At 38.1% G+C, this 26,451-nt stretch overlaps 1 protein-coding gene across 2 annotated transcripts in view; it reads left to right on the top strand.

Moving 5' to 3' along the window:
• Nucleotides 1-26,451, top strand: part of plrdgb (PITP-less RdgB-like protein) — a 118,633-nt gene that overhangs the window by 85,590 nt on the left and 6,592 nt on the right. Inside the window, exons 9-19 of one of the 2 annotated variants that reach the window (XR_010893569.1) lie at nucleotides 1,068-1,210; nucleotides 1,374-1,544; nucleotides 8,387-8,572; nucleotides 8,742-8,890; nucleotides 12,639-12,755; nucleotides 14,326-14,442; nucleotides 14,627-14,775; nucleotides 14,912-15,061; nucleotides 21,547-21,730; nucleotides 22,419-22,547; nucleotides 22,673-23,082. Coding sequence is in view for 1 of the 2 variants with exons in the window: in XM_067375683.1 (XP_067231784.1) it covers nucleotides 1,068-1,210; nucleotides 1,374-1,544; nucleotides 8,387-8,572; nucleotides 8,742-8,890; nucleotides 12,639-12,755; nucleotides 14,326-14,442; nucleotides 14,627-14,775; nucleotides 14,912-15,061; nucleotides 21,547-21,730; nucleotides 22,419-22,547; nucleotides 22,673-23,023 (1,846 nt within the window). In the remaining variant the exon portion in view is untranslated. The remainder of the gene's footprint in view (nucleotides 1-1,067; nucleotides 1,211-1,373; nucleotides 1,545-8,386; nucleotides 8,573-8,741; nucleotides 8,891-12,638; nucleotides 12,756-14,325; nucleotides 14,443-14,626; nucleotides 14,776-14,911; nucleotides 15,062-21,546; nucleotides 21,731-22,418; nucleotides 22,548-22,672; nucleotides 23,083-26,451) is intronic. The other variant, XM_067375683.1, reaches the window with a different exon arrangement.

Genomic DNA, 26,451 nt, shown 5'->3' with positions numbered 1-26,451 from the left:
CTCTGAGCAGAGTTGATTTAACTCTGGGGATTTTGCTGTGCAGGTCCTTGGTGGATAGCCACACCTTCTGACTGCAAACATACTGGGGAGCAGAAGTCTGGTGATGGTCAGCCACCACTTTGTTCCATCTGGAAGCCCGGGCCAAGGCCTCCTCAGCCCTAATCCAGGTGCGTCGACACCGACGGACAAAGGCAGACGGGACCACATCTGCTGGAAAAGAGGCGATTGAGACTTTTGAAAAATAAATACCCCACCTTTAACTAGCAAATACCAAGGTTTTAATTATTTTAATAATTCTGCAGAAAATCGATGTATGGAAAAACTGATGAATTCTGATTTTCTGATTTTTTTTGGTTTGTCTCAGTTTAAAACATTCCATCCTGTTTAATAAAATCACAGAAATATCTTCAAAGACTGGTGTCAAAAGTCTCATTTACAGTTTTATAGAACCACTTCATTATATTATATATTTATTTTTTAAAAGTTACAAAGTTCAAAAATGAATAAGCTAGAAATAAGCATGAGACAGAATAAACATTGAAACATTGAGTTTTATGCAGATCATACTTTTTTTTTTTTTTTTTTTTTTACAGAATTATATAAATACACTTAGAAAGTGTATCAAAGTATGCTTGGAATATTATGAATGCTAATGACTCATTCAGTTGCATTGTTCAGTTTACAGATAAACAGTTGTCTGAAATAAAACGAATGCAGAAAAAAAAAATCACTATAGTATATCACAGTCATGAGCAGTTTGGAGCCAAAAACAAACAAACAAATAAACAAACTGTTGAACTTAATAGATTTGTAATTGATAAGATTCAGATAAATTGGTTTGGATTTTTAGGTTCTAAAAAAAGGCTCCATATTAAAGAAATTATCTTGAAATGGATGTTTGCAATGGAATGTGTCAATGATAAAGATCTTGCTTGCTTCTTAACAGACCTGTCATGGGAGCACATGATGACATCAGCATAAAATTAAAGCATTAATTCAGATTAATCATTAATTAAGTGTTAATAATAAATGAAGATAACTTGCTTTCCATGCCTGCTGCCTCACAGTTTGTCTCAGGATGATCAGTGTGGCTCCAGGCAGGCCCTCAATCCAGGCTGCTTTGAGTTTGAAGTGTCAGACTGCTTTCTGCTGGGATGCCCACTGGGGCTGGTTCTAGCCATGAGAAGAACTGTGTTACCTGCCATTGATGGTAAAAACAGCTTCCCTTTCACATGCAAACACTCAAATGATTTTTAAAATGTTTAAAGAATTTAATTTTACCTAAATAATACATGTGATTTATACCGATTTTTTAATATTTTCTGCTCAAAGTAATTACACGATGAATGGTTGCTCTCTTCCATCTCTATTAGTGGCTCAGCTCCGGCCAGCTTGTTCTCAGATTTTTAATCTGTTCTACCCATCGGACCCCTCTGCCTCACGTCTGGAACCTTTGCTGCACCCAGTTCTCACCCACCTGCCCCCTTTTCCTGTTTCCCGTTACCAGCGGTACCCTCTGGGTGATGGGCGCTCGACTCTCATTGGTAAGAGCTTTCTCTGAGGTTCCCCAGTTCACATCACTGAATAGTGAATAGATTAGATAAAGTAAATAGGTCTGTAAAAAACTGTTAAACATGTAAATAAAGAGAACAATAGCAAAAACATAAGATCCCACCCTCTGTTCAGAGTGTTCTCCAAAGCCACGCCTCCTCCAAAATACATGAACTCACACAGCAGATTCTGCAAAGCGTCATGAGACAAAACAGCTTTAAATGCAATGATTGGATGAACATTTTTCACAGACTTTCACAGAAGATATGTACATGTTTTAATATTTAGACCACTTCTGTTATTGATTGCTATCAGGATGTGAAGAGAGTTTCAAACACAAAACGCTCCCTAACCCTAGAACAAAAAGTGTTTATAAAACAAATTGCCTACCCTACTTTTAAGACTTATTTGAATAAAGTAATTCAACCAAATACATAAAATCAACCAAATGTTTCCCTTATTTTTGTTAAAACTATATTTTTTTTTTTACAGTGCAAGAACATTGTTTTCATAGCACAGCATCATAGTATGACTTTTTTTGTAAATTATGCATGCATATTCTAATGGGTAAAAAATTATGTCTTATGCAGATACCTTATGAATATATATAGCTCTGGAAAAAAATTAAGAGGCCACTACAAATTAGATATTCCCCTACAGTATGCACACCTGACTTAAAGGGATAGTTCACCCAAAAATGAAAATTTGATGTTTATCTGCTTACCCCCAGGGCATCCAAGATGTAGGTGACTTTTTTTCTTCAGTCGAACGCAAATTGTGATTTTTAACTGCAACCGCTGCCGTCTGTCAGTCAAATAATAGCAGTGATTGGGAACTTGAACAATAAGAGTTGAAAAAACTTCCATAGACAAATCCAAATTAAACCCTGCGGCTCGTGACGGCACATTGATGTCCTAAGACACGAAACGATCGGTTTGTGCGAGAAACCGAACATTATTTATATAATTTTTTACCTCTAATACACCACTTTGTCCAACTTCGTTCAACTTCCGGCTAGTGAGGTCTGATCGCGCTCTGACAACGGAAGTGATGTCTCGTGCTCATTGAAGTATATGGGCGAGACATCACTTCCGTCATCACAACGCGTTTTTTGACCTCACTAACAGGAAGCTGAACGGAGTTGGACATAGTGGTGTATTAGAGGTAAAAATTATATAAATACTGTTCGGTTTCTCGCACAAACCGATCGTTTCGTGTCTTAGGACATTAATGTGTCGTCACGAGCCGCAGGGTTTAATTTTGATTTGTCTAAGCAAGTTTTATTTACTGTTATAGTTGAAGTTCCCATCTACTGCTATTATTTGACTGACAGACGGCAGCGGTTGCAGTTAAAAATCATAATTTGCGTTCCACTGAAGAAAAAAAGTCACCTACATCTTGGATGCACTGGGGGTAAGCAGATAAACATCAAATTTTCATTTTTGGGTGAACTATCCCTTTAAGTTAAACTAGCCGTCTCCCATAACGACACATACAATTGGTTGGATGACGTCTCACTCCCTATAAACATTATTACTTGGGAATAAGGTCTCTAGTGTTCCATTTAAACACTATCACTTGGGAAATGAATAAAGAACTATAGTGTTTTGCCTGCTGCACAGCAGTAACCAGTCTCCAGGCAATGCCTTTGAAATGCTTTAATCATGGGCGGGAGGATCTCAGACCAATCTCAGAGAGAATACCACCAGCAAAAAGATTACAGCATCCTTGAGCCCTGGAAAGGCACTATATAAATAAAAGTTATTATTATTATTATTATTGTTATTACAACAGTTTATACTGAATAGGTGCGTGGCAAAGGTAACATGATTCATTACATAATTTTTCTCTAACATGATTGGTTCTTCATATGTGCAATTCAGTAAAACCCCTCCCCTGTTACAAAGCAAAGTGGATTTTTTGGTTACTTCAGCTTGTTGCTCAAGTCATGAGATTAAATATAGCTGTCTACTATGCATTTCTTCTTTTGTTATTACACTATGGCCAAGTGCTAGAACGTTTTGTTCTCAAAAGCATATAAATGTATATCCTGCAAGAAAAAGGAATGTTAGTTATAATTAATTAATCATTTTCTTCACAAAAATTAGCAGTTTCTCTTGATTTACTATATGTGTTTGAGTAAAATGTTTTTTTTTATTTATTTTTTTATTTTTTTATAAACTAGTGACATTGTCTTCAATTTCAAACAAACATATAATCATTTAGAGCGTATTTGTGAAGGATATGTGACTCAAGCCATGTACAAGGTTATACTGGATGAAAAATTGCTTCCTTCTGCTTCGACAATGTCCCCCAACTCAAAGGATTGGTTTTTCCAGCAGGACAATGCTTTATGCCACACAGCCTGGCCAGGTGTGGATGGAGTCAAGTCAAGTCATCTTTTATTTATGTAGCACTTTTTACACTGCAGATTGTCTTTACAGTGATAGCAGGAAACATAATTTTGGCTGTATAGCAGCTGTAGAAGAAAATAGTGGATAATACTATTGTTAGTTGTAAACAATGAGATAATTTAATCCAAAATCTTTGTTTATATACATCAGGTGTTCTCGAGATCCACTTTTCAGCTCCAACCTTGATCAGACTCACCTGCATGTAACTTTCTAGTAATTCTGAATACGTGATTAGCTTTTTAGGTGTGTTTGATCAAGGTTGGAGGTAAACTCTGCAGGAAATTGGACCTGAAGAGCCAGAGTTGAGAACCCCTGATATAAATCATCTCTGAATTCATTGTTCATTTATGGTCTGTGATTTATTTTAGAGTTTACTTGCAGTTTGTAAACCTGACATGTTATGCTCATTTTAGCACATTGATCAGTTTACACTTTATGCAGACCCTTTTATCCAAAGTGACTTACAATACGCTCAAGGCATACTTTTTAACAGCGATCTAGGAATGAATAACCTTGCCATTGTTAATAATATGCTCTACTAGAGCTCTTTAAGATCATCATTATTCTGTGGTATAAGTCAGAATCACTCTGTGTCAGAAAATGTGCTCCAATTAGTGCCATTATGCAGCCAAGCTCAGGTCACAGCTAGCTGAACAGAGCATCTAATGCACTGCAGTTACTGAATGCCAGGAGAGAAAACACTCACGGAGCAGCTGGGTTTCAGGAGAAATCAAATTAAATCCTTTTACACCATTATTATACATTTAAGTGCCCTGAAAATGTAACATTGCCTCACAAAGCCTGATTTAGGTTACTTTCAAGGGCATATAAATTGCTTGCAGAAGAATAACTTTCTAAATGCTGAAACAGGATTTGGAGACAGTTTTGTTTTTAAGCATCAATGAAATGGAAAAAAAAAAAAAATCATTAAAAGGCATTTCTTGCTTACAATGACTTGAATACACTTCTATCATAATTAATTTTTTAATTAAATTTAATTGTCTTTGTTATATAACTGTCCTAATATCATGATGATGAAAAAAAAGCCAAAATTAATTACCAAAATCTTTTGTTTTTAATCATTATTTGTACTTATTACTTCTACTTTATTTAAATAACAAAACTGCTTTACTAATCATGCATGTGGTGTGACCAACATGTGGAAACATGAAAAAAAAAACAACAACACTAAGTGCTACTAAAGATTTATTGGACAGTTATCTTTGTGGCTGACCTTATAGGCCCTGTCCCAAATGGTGCACTTCATGTGGACTTTCGGTCTCGTGGACTTAAATTGTGCGTGCTCGCCGAGTCTACGAGTCCGTAGGCCGTCCCATTCAGCATTTTAACGCTCTAAAGTTGGCTCAGCAGCGCCCCCTTTGTACCCTTTAAGCGGTCTTCCGCGAAGCCCGCATAGATGCAGGCTCCGCACACTTTAACTACCCAGGAATCCTTGCGAAATGCCAATCAGGCAACGGATGGGAGGAGATTTTGCTCAAGAACAATTGATGACATGGCTGAGAAGAAAATATTTAAGTGTAGGTATCATTATGGTTTTTATGACCTAGGTGTTCATTTTACCAGTTGTTACCTACAGTTTATACAAACATTATGGTCATAGACCAGTTGATATCAAACATAATAATAGCGCGTTGAATAATACGATCGCATTATGATTCATTAAATAAATAGAACCGAATGTCAGGGCTTTAGTCATATGTAAACCTAGTATTTATATTTAAACCTGTAAATTCATCTGAAACTCATGCACATGTTTATTATGTGTTAAAATTGTAATCTTAGTTCAAATGGAACATTATGTATTATTAAAACTGTATACATTATTTAAATAAGCATGTATATATTGTCTAATGCCCAGGTGGCATAAGCAAAAGCAGGCTGTGTAGTTGACATGGAGATAATATTTTGCAAAAGAAAAGAGACCTGTTCTCAATGCTAAATATTGTAATGTTTGTTTAAGATATTTGTTTATATTTATCTAATAAAGGGACTCTTCTACTACGACATCGGAGCGCAAAAATATGATTTCTCTGCATGGCAAGCCATCTCGCAAACACAATGCTCCTGTCAAAAAAAATTTCCGGCGTGACAGTCGAGTCTGTCCCAAAAATACCTCTCAATGCACACTTGTGGACTCGCGCCATGGGCCCTATAGGTCTGCACTACATGACATCACCAAAGTGTGGACTCTGAGGAAGTCCACAAGTCAGAAATGTGCCATTTGGGACAGGGCCATAGAGTGATGCAGGGTGACATGCCAACCCGGAAGTTAATGCCAACCCTTGTTCCCTCAACAAAAACCCAATAAGATTATTGGAGAATCCAAAAGCCAGTTGAATTTTGAAGCATAAATACAATCGGCATAAGTCAGCTAAGCATAGGCTTAAACGAACTACACCACAGTCGCATGACCTCAGTGTCACCATCACTAAGCTTCCGACAACTCTTTCAGTCTTTGTTTAAAATCATTTTCCCTGAACGTTTGCATTATAATAGTTTGCAAGAGTGAGATTATAAACACAAGACTGTTAAAGCGGACTAGTGTGTAGATGATTTTTTGTAAAACTGGGACAATAAATTGATTCATCTCGATTTGTGGATCTATTCTGAGATTTTCCAAACACATTGCGATTCTCTCTTGAATCACTTCTGAGCTTAGTTTTTAACACTATATGGCACTCTAGGCTAGTTTTAAACTGCACACTAAAATCCTCACAAAGAAGAGAGTGCTCGTGAATTTGGCTATGTACTTGCACCTACATATGCATTTGTAGGAGCTTCACTTTCAGAAGCAAAATGTATGGAGGAGAGTATTTAAAGGGTTGGTTCACCCAAAAATGAAAATTATGTCATTTATTACTCACCCTCATGTCATTCCACATGCGTAAGACCTTCATTCATCTTCGGAACACAAATTAAGATATTTTTTGATAAAATCCGATGGCTCAGTGAGGCCTTTATTGTCAGCAATAACACTCCTTTTTTCAATGCCCAGAAAGCATATTTAAAACAGTTCATGTGACTACAGTGGTTCAACCTTAAATATTATAAAGCGACGAGCGAATACTTTTTGTGCGCCAACAATAACAAAATAGTGACTTTATTCCAAATATCTAGTGATGCGTGATCTCAAAACACTGCTTCATGAAGCTTCGAAGCTTAACAAATCATTTGTTTCGAATCATGGTTCAGAGCGCATATCAAACTGCCAAAGTCACGTGAACTATTGAAGTTTCAAAACACTTATGTAGCGAAGCCTCGTTTACTGAAATCATGTGTTTTTGGCACTCTGAACCAAATGATTAGTAAGCTTCGAAGCTTCATGAAGCAGTGTTTTGAAATCACCCATCACTAGATATTGTTGAATAAAGTCGCTAATTTGTTATTTTTGGCGCACAAAAAGTATTCTCGTTGCTTTATAATATTAAAGTTAACCACTGTAGTCACATAAACTGTTTTAAATATGTTTTTAGTAGCTTTCTGGAAATTGAAAAAGGGAGTGTTGTTGCTGGCGATGCATGTATTACTGAGCCATCGGATTTTATGAAAAATATCTTTATTTGTGTTATGAAGATGAACGAAGATCTTACAGGTGTGGAATGACATGAGGGTTAGAAATTAAAGACATAATTTTAATTTTTGGGAGAACTAACGCTTTAAAAGAATTGCTAAGGTTTGTGGTAGTCAATTTACTGGTATTTGCATTATTTAACACCCCCAAAAAGCATGTCCTAAACCATTTTGTGACATGGCTGCAAAAGTCGCTGCTAAATTTGGGCATTGTCAGTAAATTACCTGCAGAACTTTCCACTCCCATCTGCTCTTTTATGGGATTGCAGTTTTATGCAAATTTGCTCTGATTAGTAAATCTGGCCCTAAATTATATCAAAGAGAAGAAAGCTACAGACACTCATGACTGTCTAAATGTTTCATAAAATATCAGACAAATTGCCTTTTTTATGAAAAAGCAAGTTAGTTCAGGTTGTAAAATGTCATGTTGTGTGACTCCTCAAAAACTTGATATTTATAAATGATAAATTAATGATATTTGTAAAAATATATGTTAAAGTTATATTTAGTTTAAAATATTTTTTGAAAATAATGATTAAATGTGTACACTTGCATGTATTCTAGGTGTGAAGAAAATGTTATTTCTTAAAGTAAATAAATTGGATCTTAATTTTTTTTTTTTAATCAAATGAAACCAACATGAATGCAGAGTACATTTCTAAAACCTTGGAATGTGTTTGAAACTAGATATTTAGGATGAAATTAAGATAAAATATTTTTCCTTTTCTTTACACTCTTATGCGTCTTTGAATTTTGTACAGTTTTTCTTTAAATTTTCACATTTGTGAGTTAATTTTATGTTGTCTTCTTTTATTTATTTCTCCTCAAAGCGGACACCATGCTCAGACACTTGTCAGACAGCAGTGTATTTGTAGACGGACCCACAGAGCAGTGCTGTGTAGGAAGCGTGTCTCGCAGGGGCAGCGATCGAGTTGTTCCGCTCGGACTCGCCCACTGTGCCACTGACGCCGAAGGGTCTGAAACTGCCCCGAGCGAGCCTGTTAGCATCTCACACAGTGAGTCTCAAGAGCACTTCATGTCCTTGAATCGGGTGCTTTCAGGATGTTCATATATTTTATTCATTTCCACAAGGAATCATAGGCTTTGATGTTTAAGAAGATATAGGCTACATATGTGTGTAGTTCAGGCATGTATAACATAAATCCTCTCTTTTCTCTCTCTCAGTATGTAGTAGGTGGTGGGGGTCAAAGCGGTTAGATTACGTGCTATACTGTCCAGATGTGCTCACCACCTTTCCCACTATTGCACTGCCTCACCTGTTCCACACTTCATACTGGGAGTCCACAGATGCTGTGGCTTTTATTCTTAGACAGGTAAGTGCACCTCTTCTGACAGTTCTTGGCTCTACTACAAGGGTTGTATAACATATAATACCACAACTTGAGGGAAAAGTCCCTGTTTACACGAAGTATTAATATCCATCTTGGGTCATCTAAAGTGGGCAGTAGGAAATACAAGTGTAAATTTGGTCCAAAACCACATTCAGACCACATTGCATACAATATGTAGTGTAAACCATAATTCATCCTGATGTATCTGGGACAGTGTAAAAGGTATGTCTTCTCACCTGTCAGTCATCAGTTGTTTTAAACTTTAAAAGTTAAAGGTATTGTGAAGGAAATGTTTTTATTAATCCCCATTAGAGAATGCGGCCGTGATTAAATCGTTTCAAAGGCATTGTCTGAAGTCTGTCTTTTTACTGCTGTGCAGCAGGCTAAACACTATAGTTCTTTATTCACTTCCCAATAAATTTTCGCCGCTAGAGGTCGCCTATTCAAAACAAAGGTGTAGCTTGATGACGCAGAGATTGAGCGTGAAATCTTGGGAGTAGTCGTCTTTACCTCAAAGCCGGTGGAAAAGAATCGGGACAGGACTTGGGAAGAAATCGTTTTTATGGATGAGATTATTAACATTACTGTAGTATGAAGCGGAGCCGGGCCGAGTGATGTTGGATCTGAATGCGGCCACTGGGGCGATAGCTAATGAGAGACGAGCACGACCCACGGCTCAGGAGCAGCGGAACTTTTATTATACCACAGTCGCTGTTTCTGCTTCTTCCATTCAAGGGTATTTGGGGTAACGCAGCACTGTTTTATTATATTAGATATTTGATTGTGTAACTCTTGAGCATTCACGTGGTGGCTGCTATGAGACACTTGTTGCACACTGCAGTAAACTAGATTGATATTAGAATATCATATTAATAAATGCTGGATGGCTTGTGTTGATAAATGGCATGCAATTAACTGCTGTTTTATACTGTTACTAAAAATAAAGCTGCACCTGATTATGCTATGTTAGCCTTAGCCACTTGACAAAATAGTGTTTTTCTCTGAGATATGGTACTAATCACAAATATACTTGTGGGAAATCAAGAAAACAAGATTCAAACAATAAGACTAAACGTGTTGAGCTATATAACAATAATTAGTTTTCTGTCTATAAATGTTACCAAACAGCTGTTCCCTTATGTAATAAAACATGTAATATCTTTGGCGTTTTTGGTGTTTCCGTGGTTTCTACAAAATAAAACCGGAAATCGAGGATAAGCCAGGTATGACGTCACTGATAGGTGATGCATGGACACGGTTCAAGTCCTGGCTAAAATTGCTTATTTCTCTGGATTTAAATATTCTTGGAAACATCTGGGATAATGTAAGTACACAAGTCAACAAAATATACAACACAGCTCTAGTGGTTTTTGAATATTTTAATCCAAAAATCTTACATATTGTACCTTTTAATGGAAGACTAGATACCTTATTCCCAAGTGATAGTGTTCATAGTCAAGTCAAGACAAGTCAAATTTATTTATATAGCGTTTTTACAATTGGTAATTGTTTCAAAGCAGCTTTACATATTAGAAGCACAGAAAAAAGGGAAATGGTTAAAAATAAGCTGTACAAACAAGCGTGGTAATATGTAACATATACAAGATGGTGCTACATTAAGCCAATGTCGGCTGACTCCCAGGGGTGGAAAAAAACCCCTAGGAGAAAAACCCAGCGTGCTAGCACTGGGAAAAAAGTCCTAGGAGGGAAAAAACCCCTTGGAAGATATATATAATATATGTAAATGGATATGGAGATCAAAATCTGAATTATACATTTTTATTATAGAGATTAAAAATAGATTATATATAAATATATGTAAGCGGATACGGAGATTAAAATAGGAGGCAAGATGTCGTCCAACTCAGAGTGACTACATAGTCAGAGTAGCTATTATTTCTAGGCATCTTATGCGGTCAAAATACTAGTCTTACTAGTCTTAGGTATCTGGATTTACCGAGTGGCTATTCTTATGTGTGAGGGGTTACTGATGTAGTCAGAGTGGGGGGTCATCGGGGGTCATCTGAGGATCATTTTGGATTGAACATTCCATTTGTAGGGTGTCACTGTCTGGTTTAACTTAAGTCAGGTCAGTTTCACAATAAAATTCACAATAAAATGCTTTTAGAAAATAGATGAATTTTCATTTAATACTGATGAATTTTCATTTAATGCTGACTTTAAGGTCTTATATACAGCACATACAAGCTGGAGTTCTGATGGATGGCAAGGTAAATGCTGTTTGTTGTCCATAGATTTAATTTTTTATTCTCGCATAAATACTGCTTTTCCTTGCAGTATGACAAAGAGTACTAAAAAACCTACATTTCAGCCATTTCTTCCATTGGATCAGACAATAATGCAGATGGGAATCAAAACGGAATGAAGTAGGGCTGTCGTTCCTGTCTTCTTTAAGGTCAACTATAGACAGTTTGTTCAAGACTTGTATTGTTAGTAGCTACCTGCAAACAAATCAATCACTACACACTTGTGAACTAGAAAACACTGGCATAAAAGACATCTATTCTTCTTTATGTGTTGAAAGCTCAAGGGCTTCCTCAGATTTGAACAGGATCAGTAAATAAATACAGCACAGTGTCAGACTAACAATACACAGTAGAATAGGATTTTTATAGCTTGATTCCTGAAACATGAAGGTCAGCCTTCCGAGTGTTTCCAAGACAAGGGAGCCCAATGCACAGTGGATCAGATATTTATATCACTCTGAAACTGGCTCAGACCAAGGATTCAAGGTCTGGTTAACCTGGCCTAGTTAGATGTTGTAACACACTTGATTACTGAAATATTTCAAGGAAAATGATTCTTAAGTCAGTACGCAGTAATCTCTCCATCATCAGACAAGGTTTTTTCAGTAATATTTTACTAGGGGCTAACGCCATAATGCCCATGAGCAAATATGGCAGAATTCAAATCACATTCTTTCAGGAAATGCTGCACCAGCCAAGCAACTGCCATTGAGATGAATGGGAATGCTAACGGATAACGGAAATTTCTACTGCTATTATAGACATCCTTGGTTAAGACTCAAGTGAACTATAGTGACTCACTCCTCTATCATTACAGAGATGCTGTGTCAAACAATGAGCTTTCTTCTGAACAAATGGGGAAAAAGAGAAGGCCAAACAGCACATACTATGTGATAATGCTGAAATGCGTCATCCAGTGACTATATTTGGAAGCTCGTAGAAGTGCATTGATCCGGTCAAAAGATAAAAAGAATTGCAGCTCTTTAAGTCTAATGTGTTCAGCAAATGTTGTCTAATGTCATGCCGGAGAGGACACAGACTCATGGGAGCAGTTTTAACAACACATTATTAAGAATTATGTAGTAGAAAGAAGCAAATATACAGATAGAGAAGAAAACAAAGAAAGACCTAACATTAAATGCAAAAATTTGTTCTTATAAGCATACTAAATCATACAAATTATTTGATTTCATATAAAATTTACAGTAAGGTCTGTATGTTTTTTAGTTTAAATCTGCAAATAGACATTTTGTTTTTATTTAAATTGATTTGAATTTAAATTGAAATATAATTTAAAGAAAATATTTTCATGAAAATGTTGTATTCATTTAGAAAAAAAAAAAAACAAACCCTAAAAAACTAAAATAGAAGCGTTTTCATTTGCACACATTTGAGATTAATTTGACTTGCATTCATAGGACTGGAAATTTACAGCAGTTTTTCTGCCACTTTTTTTTTGTCAGGTAATGCGATGTGACTGTCTGAAGGCTGGGGAGGCTGATTGTTCGGATGCTATTCCCATCTCTCCATCCAGCCCCCGTGAGAAGTGGCTTCGCAGGCGGACACATGTCAAACTACGGGTTAATATCACAAGAAATTAAATGCATTTACTTCTGGTGAAACAATGTTGTACAGTGTGGATGTTTTTATAATACTGTAAAAAAAAACAAAAAAAAAAAACTTTTAAACGCAATTAATAATAATAATTTTCCATGTCTATTTTGAATGTTTGAACAAATAGGGCCCCTGCAGAACATTTGCTTCAAAATACTGTTGTAGTATTTCATTACCATTAAATAAGGTTGGAGTCCGTAACAATTTTAAACATTTTTGAAGCAAACCACTTATGCTGACCAAGGATGCATTTACTAACTACAGAAACAATTATGAAATATTATTACAATTTAAAATAACTGTTTTCTATTTTAAAATATTGTAAAATGTAATGGTCCCACTTTATATTAAGTGGCCTTAACTACTATGTACTTACATTTAAATTAATAATTTGATACAATGCACTTATTGTGTACATACATGTTATTACATTGTACTATATTTTAAAAACACCTGCATGTAACTACATCTATGATTAATTTCTGTAATTACATTTATAATTACACCGTTGACCCATCCCTTACACCTTACCCCTACCCTTAAACCTACCCATACCACCAAAGCTTTCCCTAACCTTACCCATATCCCACCTCAATAGCTGCAAATGTGTTTTGCAATTCAATATGAACCCAATAAGTACATTGTTCTTATTTTTTTGATGTAAATACATAGTAGTTAAGGCCACTTAAGATAAAGTGGGACCAAAGTAATTTATTCCTGTGATGTCAAAGCTGAATTCTCAGCAGCCATTACTCCAGTATTCAGTTTCACATGATCATTTGGAAACCAAGAAACATTTCTTATAATTAAATATTTTCTGCTTAATACTGATGTGGAAACTGTGATTTCTTTGATTAATGGAAAGTTCAAAGTAAAAGCTTTAATTTTAAATATAAATCTTTTGTAACATCATAAATGTTAATTTAATGAATCCTTACTGAATAAAAGTATTCAAGTATTCAAATTTTACTGACCCTAAACTTTTGAATGTTAGTGTATGTTATATATTCTGACTGCAGGGGTGACACAAAAAAAAACAAAAAAAAAACAAGAAAGTGACTTACAGATCAAATTCTTGTTGATGTCAATCAAACTGTAAAAGCACATTTTAAACTCCCCAGGCTCAAAATGTAGGCGTTTTTACATATCTGATGCTAATTAAAGTTTTATCATGTTGATGCTTATGTATTGCAATATTTAGCCTGCCAGTGTAGCTTATGGATGCTTTTCCATGTTTACCTACTTTGGATGTTAAGAACTCTAATGCATCTTATACTGTCAACATGAATTCCTTTGAGAGTTCTTTAGGTATTTCAACATTCCCTAAAGAATTAGAAAGACCGTGAAGTACAAGGCAGCTGCGAGTTCATAAGTCTCACAATATATGTAGTTGCAAATGTGTCACTCTGTTAGAGAATCATTAAAACTTTTCTGATGGAAGTAACATTTAACATCCTTTCATAAAGACAACATCTATGGGAACGAAACAGATTTTAATAGTAAGTTTATGAACATCTTATTATTATATATTAACAGAATGTAACGGCAAATCACAGAGTTCATGATGTCATCGTGACAGAGGATGGTCCGCAGATGCTGGTGGGGCGATTTATGTATGGCCCTCTTGACATGGTGACCCTAACGGGAGAGAAGGTATTGTTGATGTCATAACAACAAGCATTATTAACAATGCTACAAAACCAAAGAGGTTTGGAGAAAACTATGTTAGATTCCCATTCTAATGGATAGCTAACACAAAACAGCCTTTCGTACAAAACAATTGAATCTAAAATTATGATCTTTCATGTATGTTTATGAGTTCCTGTCTATTTCTCAGGTGGATGTGTTTTTAAAGACCCAGCCTGCCTCTGGCCGTTGGGTGCTGTTTGACACTGTGGTGACCAGCAGCAGCGGACGCGTTTCCTACACCATCCCTCATAATAAAAGACTTGGGGTGGGTGTTTACCCTATCAAAATGGTGGTCAAGTAAGTATTCATATTCTCATCACAAAACTGAATCACCTTAATATCTATGTATAGACCTTGGAATGGGATTTTACAAAACTATTTAAAGAATGAAGGAATACCAGAGCTGGTTGTGTTTCTATATTTTTCTTTACAGAGGTGATCAGACGAGCGCAGAAGCGTTCCTCACAGTGTTGCCACGGGGAATGGAGTGTGTAGTGTTTAGTATTGATGGCTCCTTTGCTGCCAGTGTCTCCCTTATGGGCAGTGATCCCAAAGTCCGCCCTGGAGCTGTGGATGTGGTCAGGTAAACGTGTGACTGATGACAAATACTTAGATAAGTCTAAATGTGCGACCACATTTACAGTTGTTTGGTGAATTTCTTGTTGTGAAATGTAGTAATTATAGGAATTCACTGTGTTGACCACCAGAAAGCTGACTGTGTTGTGCTTCATACATCACTATTGATAATAGACAATATACCCTTTTCCCCCCCACACAACTTTTTGCTAATGTGACCACACCATTATACTGCTGTCACTAAATGTAATACAGTAAACTTGTGTTTTGTCCCAGTGCTTAAACTATTAGAGGCACAAATTCCATGGTTTTGTGTTGAATTGTATTAGATGTTTGAAAAACTATTATCTAATTAAATTTGCCTTCAATGAAAAGTTTCTGTTTTAAACACATACATGTCTGTTTGACTGTATCTATAAAATTAGTGATTTTGGCCTGTCCCACCTTCTCAGCTGCATTCAAACAATTAAAATCATTCAGCATTATCATCATTTTAAAATATTCTGTTGATGATCAGTTCACTATAGTAAAAGACAAGCTGTGTCCCACATTTTGTTCCCAATCCTTTTACCACACGATTATCCATGAATTGATATCCATGAACTGACGACTAACCATGAAATGAAACATTCCTTAAAATTGCAACACCCAAGAATCACGTTATATGGACGGTTTCTACAGCATGATGGGAAGACAAATAATCTCATTGCATGCAAACAAATAATTTTCAATAATTAACATTAGCAATCTTGAATGTGACTATTTTCTCAATCAGATTCAAAAATACCTACACATGTGCATTGCCATGATGCGTGAATGTGTGTGCTAAAAAAAAAAAGCTTTCAGTTTTCTATTTTAAATATATCATCAAAGTAAAAATTATCCCAGTGACTTTCTCTGGTTTTGCTGTGTATGCACTGAAGTTTTTTACACATGTAATGCACATGTACACAAATATGTGAATCAGATTTCAAAATTTAGGGTTCATATAAACATAACTTTCAGCGTCTGAAATTGAATTTGATTCATTTGGATTGATGAAAAATAGTGCACGTCTCAGTTACTACTGTAACCATGGTTCCCTGAAAAGGGAATAAGTTGCTGTGTCAGAAGTTCTGATGCTATGGGTAAATGATTGCGTGGTGAAGCATGTGTGAAATCAGTCCAATGGCATGATAGAACATAATAGGCAAGTAATGTCATGTCCAGGAAGCTATAAAGCACTCCCAAACCAAACAATGTTAGCTTCTGATTAACCAAAGCAAATCGATCACTGGCATGCAGGAAGTATAGCAGGGCGATGCAGCCTCTCGTTCCCTTTTCAGTAAACCATGGTCACAATTGTAGCCTGACACATTCTATTTTTTAAGGGAACTCACACTGCGTCAGATGTTACAATGCTATGGAAAGGTTAATACCCACTCTGTCGTACTGTGAAATTATAGCAAGCACAACTAAGACATCAGCACCTGGGCTTTAGAAGCTGCCATAGTCCTTCCCCTGGTCCGACGCACCATGGAGGAAACGAGTTACCTACAGATTTCTCCCCAATGACACAACACAAAGGTGCAGGGTAAGCAGCTTTGGCCACCTGGTAAACCTTTAGAGTGGAGGGGGATAACCCTGTGGAGAATTGATCCATGAAAGTCACTACTCGAGTCCCCCCTCATAGAGACTGGTCGAGGCGGCACTTGGCTCAGGACTTTAAGGGCTGGCCCTTCTCCAAGGAAGTGGTTCACACCTCATCTGTTTCTCCTTTGTACCCTCAGAGGACCATTCTGCCAATGCAGGAATCCCAGCACTGTACTAACCAGGCAGTTAACTGGATCCATCTGATGATTTCCACCATTTTGTGGTGGAGGGAGCTCTGGAGTGAAGTATGGTCTCAACAACCTTAGTTCGAAAGAACCCCTCAGAGGCCAAACCCACAGCTTCCATACCTCTGGGCAGGGGTGAAGGATTAAGCCCTCTGCCTGAGACAAAAAGTCCCTCCTTACCGGAATCTCCATTGGCGAGCCATCGAGGAGAGACACAAGGTCTGAGATTCACACTCGGGCGGGGAGCAGAAGATCTGTAACTGAATTCTGTTGCCTCTCTGTCCCACTAAGACACGTTTGGCAGAAGTTCCCATGCTGCCATATGGTCTACTAAGGGAACCAGCCTCTCGAGACTGGTCTCTGGTGTATTTCATGTAGTCAGCTCAGCACCCTGAAGAGGATGGGAACAGCCGAACTTGCTTCTCTAGAGTCCTCCTCTGAGAGGGTGAGTCTCCCAGTGCTGCAATGTCTGCAGGCGGACACTGAAACGTAAACTCACTGGAAACCACTATGCCCCAAAGCACCAGAGGTGGCGGGGTTGGCAGAACTGTCCCCTGAGGGCACAGAGGAAAAGTGGGCACTGTATGATGAGGTATGAGTCAATTCCCTCTGGAGGGGCCTGCCCCCAGAGGCCTGAGCACCTTGGCATCAGGCCCTCTTTAAATTACAAAACCCAAAGAGACATAATTAATAATAATAATAATAATTCCTTACATTTATATAGCACTTTTCTGGACACTCAAAGCGCTTTACATATTGAAGGGGAAATTGGCAGAAATTGCTGCCAAATGGTATAAAGAGATATCAGCCTCTCAAGACTGACCTCTAGTGTGGATGGAATCATATGCCCAGTGCCCTGAAACTGTTCGCAGACAGGGGAAGACAGAATGTGCTTCTCCAAAACCCTCATCGGAGGGAGTGAGCCTACCTGTTCCTCATCATTCCTTGGCAGAAACTGAGTCAAACCCACCCACCTGAAGCACCAGAGTTGGCGCGGTTGTCAGAATGGTCCCCTAAGGGCACTGAGGAGAAACGAGCCACTTCCTCCTGTAGGGGCCTGCCCTCAGAGGCCAGGACACCTCAGAATTAAATGCAGCCCAAGAACAACCAGACAAGATAACATAGTCTGGATGAAAGGCTGAATATAGTATATTAATACAGACATCTAACTTCTCAAAGTCATTTATGTATTTATCATTTAATTCAAAATTAAATGCAGCCAAAGATCAACCTGATAAATAATCAAGGTCTGGACCTGGAATATTCCAGCCCAGGCTCATTAGAAAAACGTACCTGTGGTAAAATTTTAGCAAAATGGAAATATGTAGCGCCATGTACGTTTCATGACAATGTGAAAAGTCCACTGAATGGTGCTAAAAGCATGTTCAGTTTTTTTCTGAAACAGATGAACGTGAAAATGGTATGTTTTTATTTCATTGGTTTTCTAAGTTTTACCGCAGTTCTGATTTGAAATGTCTGGTGATTTGCGCTAAGCTTAATGCTCCATTACATTTTAAAATAACATACCACCAACACTACACCTAAACCTACTTTTACCGTGAGTCATGTTTCACGGGATTCATACCTAAAGCTTCCGCAGCCTAAGTACAATTCTGCACCAGCTGAGCTACTGAGTAAACTTGTTACATCAGAAAAAATGAAACATATGGAGCTGGTTAAGCGATGCAATGTCCAAAATGTATTTGTTTACAAATCATGGACTTCCGTAAAAAGTGTTTTGAGATCATAACATAACAATATTGTGCAAGGAGACGTGTGAACATGTCTTTATTAATCCCTAATCTGACTCTGCAATCATAACTGTGTATGTAAACGATTAAAATTGCTTGCTGTTTTACTTCCTTTAGTGTTCATTTCTGTTTGAAACTGCAGTGAAATATACCTGGTACATATTTTGGATTTTGCAAAAATTTTTTCACAGGTACAGTATGTTTTTCCATGAGATCAGGTTGGAATATTCATATTAGAATAGTTTCTGTAACGTTGGGAGTCGTGATGACAAAGGGTAGATCCAAACGCAGACTTTATTAGAATGAGCGTAGTCGTACAGGAAAGGGTCAAACACCAGTAAACAGAAACATAAGGGCAAGGCAGAAGAGTAATCCAAGTCACAGGCAATGATCAAGGCAGGCAGCAAACGATCATCAAACAAGGAATAAACAGTCCAGGGTCAAAGGCAAGGCAAGGCAAGGCTAGGAACTAGGAACTAGGATTAACACGGAAAACATACGACTAAACAATACTCAGCCCCGTGTGTGTGTCTGGGTGCAGCTTATAAAGGGTCCACTGACGGGAAACATGTGCGAGTGTGTGATTGGTTCCTAGATAGGGAATTATGGGAAATGTAGTCCAGAGTGATGTATGACTGTGTGTGCAATGAAATGGTGAACTGGCGACCTCTGGTGGGGACTACAAATAAAGGGAATCTCCCGTCTGCTCAGTTTCCTCTGCATTTTTTGGCAACACATTATTTTAAGGTGACTTAGTTACACTTTACTATATGTACTTACTATAGTAATAACAGTACATTCTGCATAATTACAAGTAACTAATCCTAAACCAAACTCTAACTATAACTCTATAGTAAGTACATGTATTTAATTAATATTACTCAGTACTTATTTAAGTAAGTACATGTGCTGGTCATATAATTAGAATATCATCAAAAAGATGATTTATTTCAATAATTCCATGCAAAAAGTGAAACTTGTATATTATATTCATTCATTACACACAGACCGATATATTTCAAATGTTTATTTATTTTAATTTTGATGATTATAACTGACAACTAAGGAAAATCCCAAATTCAGTATCTCAGAAATTTAGAATATATTGTGAAAAGGTTCAATATTGAAGACACCTGGTGCCACACTCTAATCAGCTAATTAACTCAAAACACCTGCAAAGGCCTTTAAATGGTCTGTCAGTCTAGTTCTGTAGGCTACACAATCATGGGGAAGACTGCTGACTTGACAATTTGCCCAAAAGACGACCATTGACACCTTGCACAAGGAGGGCAAGACACAAAAGGTCATTGCAAAAGAGGCTGGCTGTTCACAGAGCACTGTGTCCAAGCACATTAATAGAGAGGCGAAGGGAAGAAAAAGATGTGGTAGAAAAAAGTGTACAAGCAATAGGGATAACCGCACCCTCGAGAGGATTGTGAAACAAAACCCATTCAAAAATGTGGGGGATATACACAAAGAGTGGACTGCAGCTGGAGTCAGTGCTTCAAGAACCACTACGCACAGACGTATGCAAGACATGGGTTTCAGCTGTCACATTCCTTGTGTCAAGCTACTCTTGAACAGACAGCGTCAGAAGCGTCTAAAGACAAAAAGGACTGGACTGCTGCTGAGTGGTCCAAAGTTATGTTCTCTGATGAAAGTAAATTTTGCATTTCCTTTGGAAATCAGGGTCCCAGAGTCTGGAGGAAGAGAGGAGAGGCACACAATCCATGTTGATTGAGGTCCAGTGTAAAGTTTCCACAGTCAGTGCCATGTCATCTGCTGGTGTTGGTCCACTGGGTTTTCTGAGGTCCAAGGTCAACGCAGCCATATACCAGGAAGTTTTAGAGCACTTCATGCTTCCTGCTGCTGACCAGCTTTATGGAGATGCAGATTTCATTTTCCAACAGGACTTGGCATATGCACACAGTGCCAAAGCTACCAGTACCTGGTTTAAGGACTATGGTATCCCTATTCTTAATTGGCCAGCCTGGCCAAACTCGCCTGACCTTAACCCCATAGAAAATCTATGGGGTACTGTGAAGAGGAAGACGCGATATGCCAGACCCGACAATGCAGAAGAGCTGAAGGCCACTATCAGAGCAACCTGGGCTCTCATAACACCTGAGCAGTGCCACAGACTGATCGACTCCACGCCACGCCGCATTGCTGCAATAATTCAGGCAAAAGGAGCCCCAACTAAGTATTGAGTGCTGTACATGCTCATACTTTTCATGTTCATACTTTTCAGTTGGCCAAGATTTCTAAAAATCATTTCTTTGTGTTGGTCTTAAGTAATATTCTAATTTTCTAAGATACTGAATTTGGGGTTTTCCTTAGTTGTCAGTTATAATCATCAAAATGAAAAGAAATAAACATTTGAAATATATCAGTCTGTGTGTAATGAATGAATATAATAAACAAGTTTCTCTTTTTGAATTGAATTAGTGAAATAAATCAACCTTTTGATGATATTCTAATTATATGACCAGTACCTGTAAAATGTAACTACATCATCTTAAAATAAAGTGTTACCTATATTTTTTGTGGACCCATAATCTATGTGTTGCCTCAGCAAACATGAGACCTGATCCACTAGATTCTTCATTGCATAAGTCTTTCTTCCCTCAAGAAGACAAGTCAACAGGAGTAGAATAAAACTAATATTTTTCTTTACTTTACAAAAATATAAGTTTGTCCCCACACTGCTTAGCTCCTACTGAGTAATAATTTTAGTTTTGCAACAATGTTACCCGTTCTGATGTTGTGTTTTGCCTTTTTCAATCAATTGTATCATTTTCAAAATGATATTAAATGTTTATTGAAAAGAAATGACAAAATCTGTATCTATAGGCCCAATAATGGACCCTATAGACATTGTTAGCCTCCATATAACTACTGTATATGTTTTGATTATTCTGTAGACATTGGCAGGATCTTGGGTATCTGATCATCTACATTACTGGCCGTCCTGACATGCAGAAGCAGAGGGTGGTTTCCTGGCTCTCTCAGCACAACTTCCCTCAGGGCATGGTCTTTTTCTCGGAAGGACTCGTCCATGACCCCTTACGTCAGAAAACCATTTTTCTAAAGAGTCTTGTGAAAGAGGTCTGCCTATACACATAGCAGCAGAACATTTACATTATACAACATGTTACATTTAGAAGATGATTTTGTAGGTTTTGAATATTTGTTTTTTAAGTAGCATATTGGGGAGTAATGATTAGCTTCATTTTATAGCATTTCAGTCATGAAAACTCTCAGGATAGTTTGTAAACAATTTTATTAATGTAAATGGAATGTACATAGGTTTAGTCTTTGTGGACTACTGCTATGCTGCTGCTGGAGCTATGGTTGCTGATACCGCAGAGCAAGTATGATTTGCTTCTGCTAAATGCTCAGAACATGAAAATGAATGGAAACATGCTGCTGCTAGAGAGAGGGAGACCCCATATAGCTGATCTAGGCAGGTGGCGCTGGGGAGGCAGAGGGCTAGAATAGGAATTTGCATAACACACAAAGTTAGTGAATAAGTGGTTATAAAGGGAAGTAGTAATGGATATGTGAAATCGATTGGTTGCGGAACATTGACATTTAAACAACAAATCAGAACGTGAATAGAGTTTCATGGCCAAACTATTAATTTATTAATTACCTGTCATCTCATGAACTTTTAGTTAATTAATCTCTGTTTAAAACTCCTGATATTTTTGCATGCCTCAGAGTGCAGAAAATGAGGAAACTGGGCTGTAAAAACAAAACTAAAAATGCCATATACATCTGTGTTTCCACATAGTGTCACATTAAGATCAGTGCAGCGTATGGCTCTATGAAGGACATGTCTGTGTACAGCACATTGGGACTTGCACCTAATCAGATATATATTGTGGGCAGGCCATCCAAGAAACATCAGCACCAATGCCAGGTAAAGCTCAGTTGCTTTAGTTTACCATGTTAAGATGTTTTCCCTTTAGTCTGTTATATTAATTAACAGTACTGTATCTCTTCTTGAACAATTTTTCTTCCCTTTGTCTCCTTCTCTTGTCTTAGTTTTTGAGTGAAGGCTATGCAGCTCACCTCTCCACACTTGAATTTGAGCATGGCTCACGCTCCAAAAAGAACCGCATGGTGCTTCGTCAGGGATCTTTTGGCCTTTCATCCAAAACAGACTTCCTGTCTCCATCCACGGATTTCCTGTCCTGTAAGCGCACTCCACTGCTGCGTCGAGCCATGTCTGTTCAGCAGCCATCTCCACCCTCATCATCTGTCTCCACCCCCAAACCTGAGCGTGCTCAGAGCCAGCCTGAATCTCATAAAGATGGACCAGAGATTCGTATTCAGACCGATGATCAAGAGGAACAGGAGGAAGAAGAAGGGAGACTACAGGATGTTGTACTATAAAGGAACTCCATGAGTTGTGTGGAAAAGGTGTGTTGAAGAACCACATCCCATCTAATACAGTAAGCGCTCATTAAACACTTCATGACCATCTGTGATGGGCTGTAATGGATTACATATACTTTGGATTACATGATTACAAAAATCAAGTCTTGTTATCATATTACATTACATAAAAAAAAATCTGGATGATATGTATTACATATTGAATACATTAGCCACAAGGTAACAACAAGTGAGATTAATGTACTAGTTAAGCAAAATGCTGTCAGGCTGTGTTTACGCAGAAAGACAAAGGAGAACAGGTTAATATCAAAAATCCAAGTTTAATCCAAAAAGCAGGCATGCAGGAAACAACACAACATTATGGCAGACGGTTTACGGAACAGAACTGTAACAGGAACTTAGATAGACACAGGGGAATTAACTGATAACGTGCAGCTGTAAAGATGATTAGTGTCCATAGTAACAAATGAAAGTGCGCAGGTGAGGAGCAGGACGGATGCTTGGAAATGGAGTGCTAGTGCTGGAGACCGTGACATTACACCCCCCTCCAGCAAGGCGTCTCCTCGCGCCGTAAAGGAACATCAATGGGGAGGGCCGGAGGGGGTTATGGAGGCGGGTGTAGTGAAGGTGACGAAGAACAGGTAGAAGGCTGAGGAGACGTGAAGGTGGTGCCTGGACGACTATCCCCTTGCGGTGATGTAGATGAACCACTGGCATAGACCCCAGCAGAGCTCCCCAGTGCCGACAGCCCGTGACAAAGACGAAGGAGGGAAGAGTCCAGATGGTGACTTGGCTGACGACAGCTGGGGGATGACCGACAGAGGCGTGGCCGATGGATACGCAGACGGAGAGGCGATGGAGACAAGTGGGAAGGAGGAGCCCGCTGACGTCGTAGGGGTGGAGAGAGGGAGTGCAGCGAATGGACCGCAAGTCCGTGATGGAAGAGGTGCAACGTGGGACCAAGGGAGCGCGGCAGGACGAGGGAACCCAGAGGAACCGGAAGTCCGAGGGTCTCCAGTGAAGCCGTTGGTGGAAGGAGCCCCGACGGAGCCGACCAGTTGACAGGCCGAGATGGAACGAGGATCCCAGGGGCTAGAGGCGGAGCCGCAGGTTCCTCAGGTGATGGTGCTGCAGGTGGATCTCATCAGAGCGGCTGACGCATTGTGTCCCACCATCGGCGGGGGGCACACGCGAGTTCTCCGCAGCCGAGGATGTTGCTACGGGCTCTGGGTCTGGCTGTGTTCCAGATCGGGGTGCGACACTCTCCAGACACCAAATGACAGTCCTGAACAAAAGAAAAAGGTCCGGGCTCAAGAGAGCATTATAGCACTCTCGTCCATTTCAGGCGGTCCGTTAAACTGTCAGGCTGTGTTCACGCAGGAAGACGAAGGAGAACAGGTAAATATCAAAAATCCAAGTTTAACCCAAAAGGCAGGCAAGCAGGAAACAACACAACATAATAAGACGGACAGAGAACAGAACTGAAACAGGAACACAGGAATTAACTGATAAGCAGCTGTGAAGATGATTAATGCTAGTTAAGTGATGTTATGTACTAATTAAGCATACGTGATATTAATGTTCTAATCAAGTAAGATACTAATTAACTAGTAACTACTAGTAGCACTAGTAATAGTTAACATCTCTTACTAGTTTACCAAATTGTCTTTAAGATGTGAACTAGTTACTAGTTAACTAGTTAGGAATATCGAATATCAAAACATGACAATTTAAATACAGCACAGGCACACACTAGAAATTAGTAACAAAGTTACATGTTAACTACTTAGGAATATTTTTATTCTTTATCAAATTAGCACAGGATTATTCTTGCATGGGACAATAAGATTAACTTGTTAGTTATCTAGTTACTAGTTTACTAATGTTTAATTAAATGTGTATTAATTTGTCTTTAGTACTTTACTTTAGTACTTTAGTACACAGTTAGTGATTTTTCTACATTACAAAATCTGGATGATTATGAATTACATGATTAGATATTGAGTGCATAAGCCATTAAAAGCAAGTAATATTAATTTACTAATTAAAGGGTTAGTTCACCCAAAAATGAAATTTCTGTCATTAAGTACTTACCCTCATGTCGTCTCAAACCCGCAAAGCCTAGTTTATCTTCGGAACACAAATTAAGATATTTTTGATGAAATCAAGGGTTTCTGAACTAAACATAGGCAGCAACATCATTGCACGTTTTGAGGTCCAGAAAGGTATTAAAGACATTGTTAAAATAGTCAACGTGACTACAGTGGTTCAACCTTAATGTTATGAAGCGATGAGAATACAATAATAACGACTTTATTTAACAATTTGAACTGTTGTCATAAGCAGTTGATGTACTGAATGCAGTGCAAGCTTCCGTGTTTACCTCTGAACGCTGGCTCAGTATTGGTCAGCTGTACATGTGAGCAACACGCATGCGTGTGATGCTGACGCAGGTGCCGGCCAATACAGAGTCGCCGTTCGGATGTAGAACACAGAAGCCTGCACTGCATTCACTACATCATCTGCATATGACAACAGTTCAAATTGTTAAATAAAGTCATAGTAGTCCACTGTAGTTACGTTGACTATTTTAACAATGTCTTTAAAGGGGTGGTTCAGTGTTTTTTTGTAGGCTTGATTGTGTTTTTGGGGTGCAGTTTAACATGTCTTAATGCTTCATTTTTTTAAAAAAGCCGTATTTTTCATATATTTTACCTTTATTCTACATCTGTTTCCACTGTCATTTGAACGGCCCGTTTTACTTGCTTCTATGAAGCCACTCCCTCCAAAATATGCAATGTGCTCAGATAGCTGGTTAGCTGGCCCAGTGTATCCAGAGCCATCGTGATTCGCTAAAGCGTCCGGAAACGTCACGCCCCTTACCATTTTAGTTGCTATCGGTTACGTGGGCTTCTGTGAAAATGTAAATAATGGCGTCTATATTGCTGTATCAAATTGAGCCGAATCAGACCCAGATGAAGAGGGTAAAGCAGAACCTCTGTAATCGTGGCTTTTAAAGGACGTTTATGAATGGTATTTCATTTAGTATTTGTGTTTAGATATGCTGTCACTGCTGTTTGTTAGCTTTCAATATACAGTTTTATCCTTATTAAAGCTTTACTGTAGCCGAATACATGACTGAGTAGTAGCATTTTTGTAAAGGTATCGTTTAATTTATAGCATGAACAACATAGACGTTTGTTGGTGATTGTAGAATTTTGCTAACTGGCTAGCTAAGCAAAAAGCGTTGGTCTTTGTTTACATCCTTGATGCAACCAAAAAATAGCAACAGAACTTTACGTTTAAAAGACATGTACAAACAATAAAACGTACTTACAGTTTAGGGGCGATAAACAGCAGCTTTTGCTTTTAAAGTGGGAACTGCTTCATCTTTCAGTAATAGCTTTTGTGCAAATCCAGCATTG

The sequence above is a fragment of the Chanodichthys erythropterus genome, chromosome 22, assembly GCF_024489055.1.
Source record: "Chanodichthys erythropterus isolate Z2021 chromosome 22, ASM2448905v1, whole genome shotgun sequence".
Classification (NCBI taxonomy): domain Eukaryota; kingdom Metazoa; phylum Chordata; class Actinopteri; order Cypriniformes; family Xenocyprididae; genus Chanodichthys; species Chanodichthys erythropterus.
This window is presented reverse-complemented; position numbering and strand designations above follow the sequence as displayed.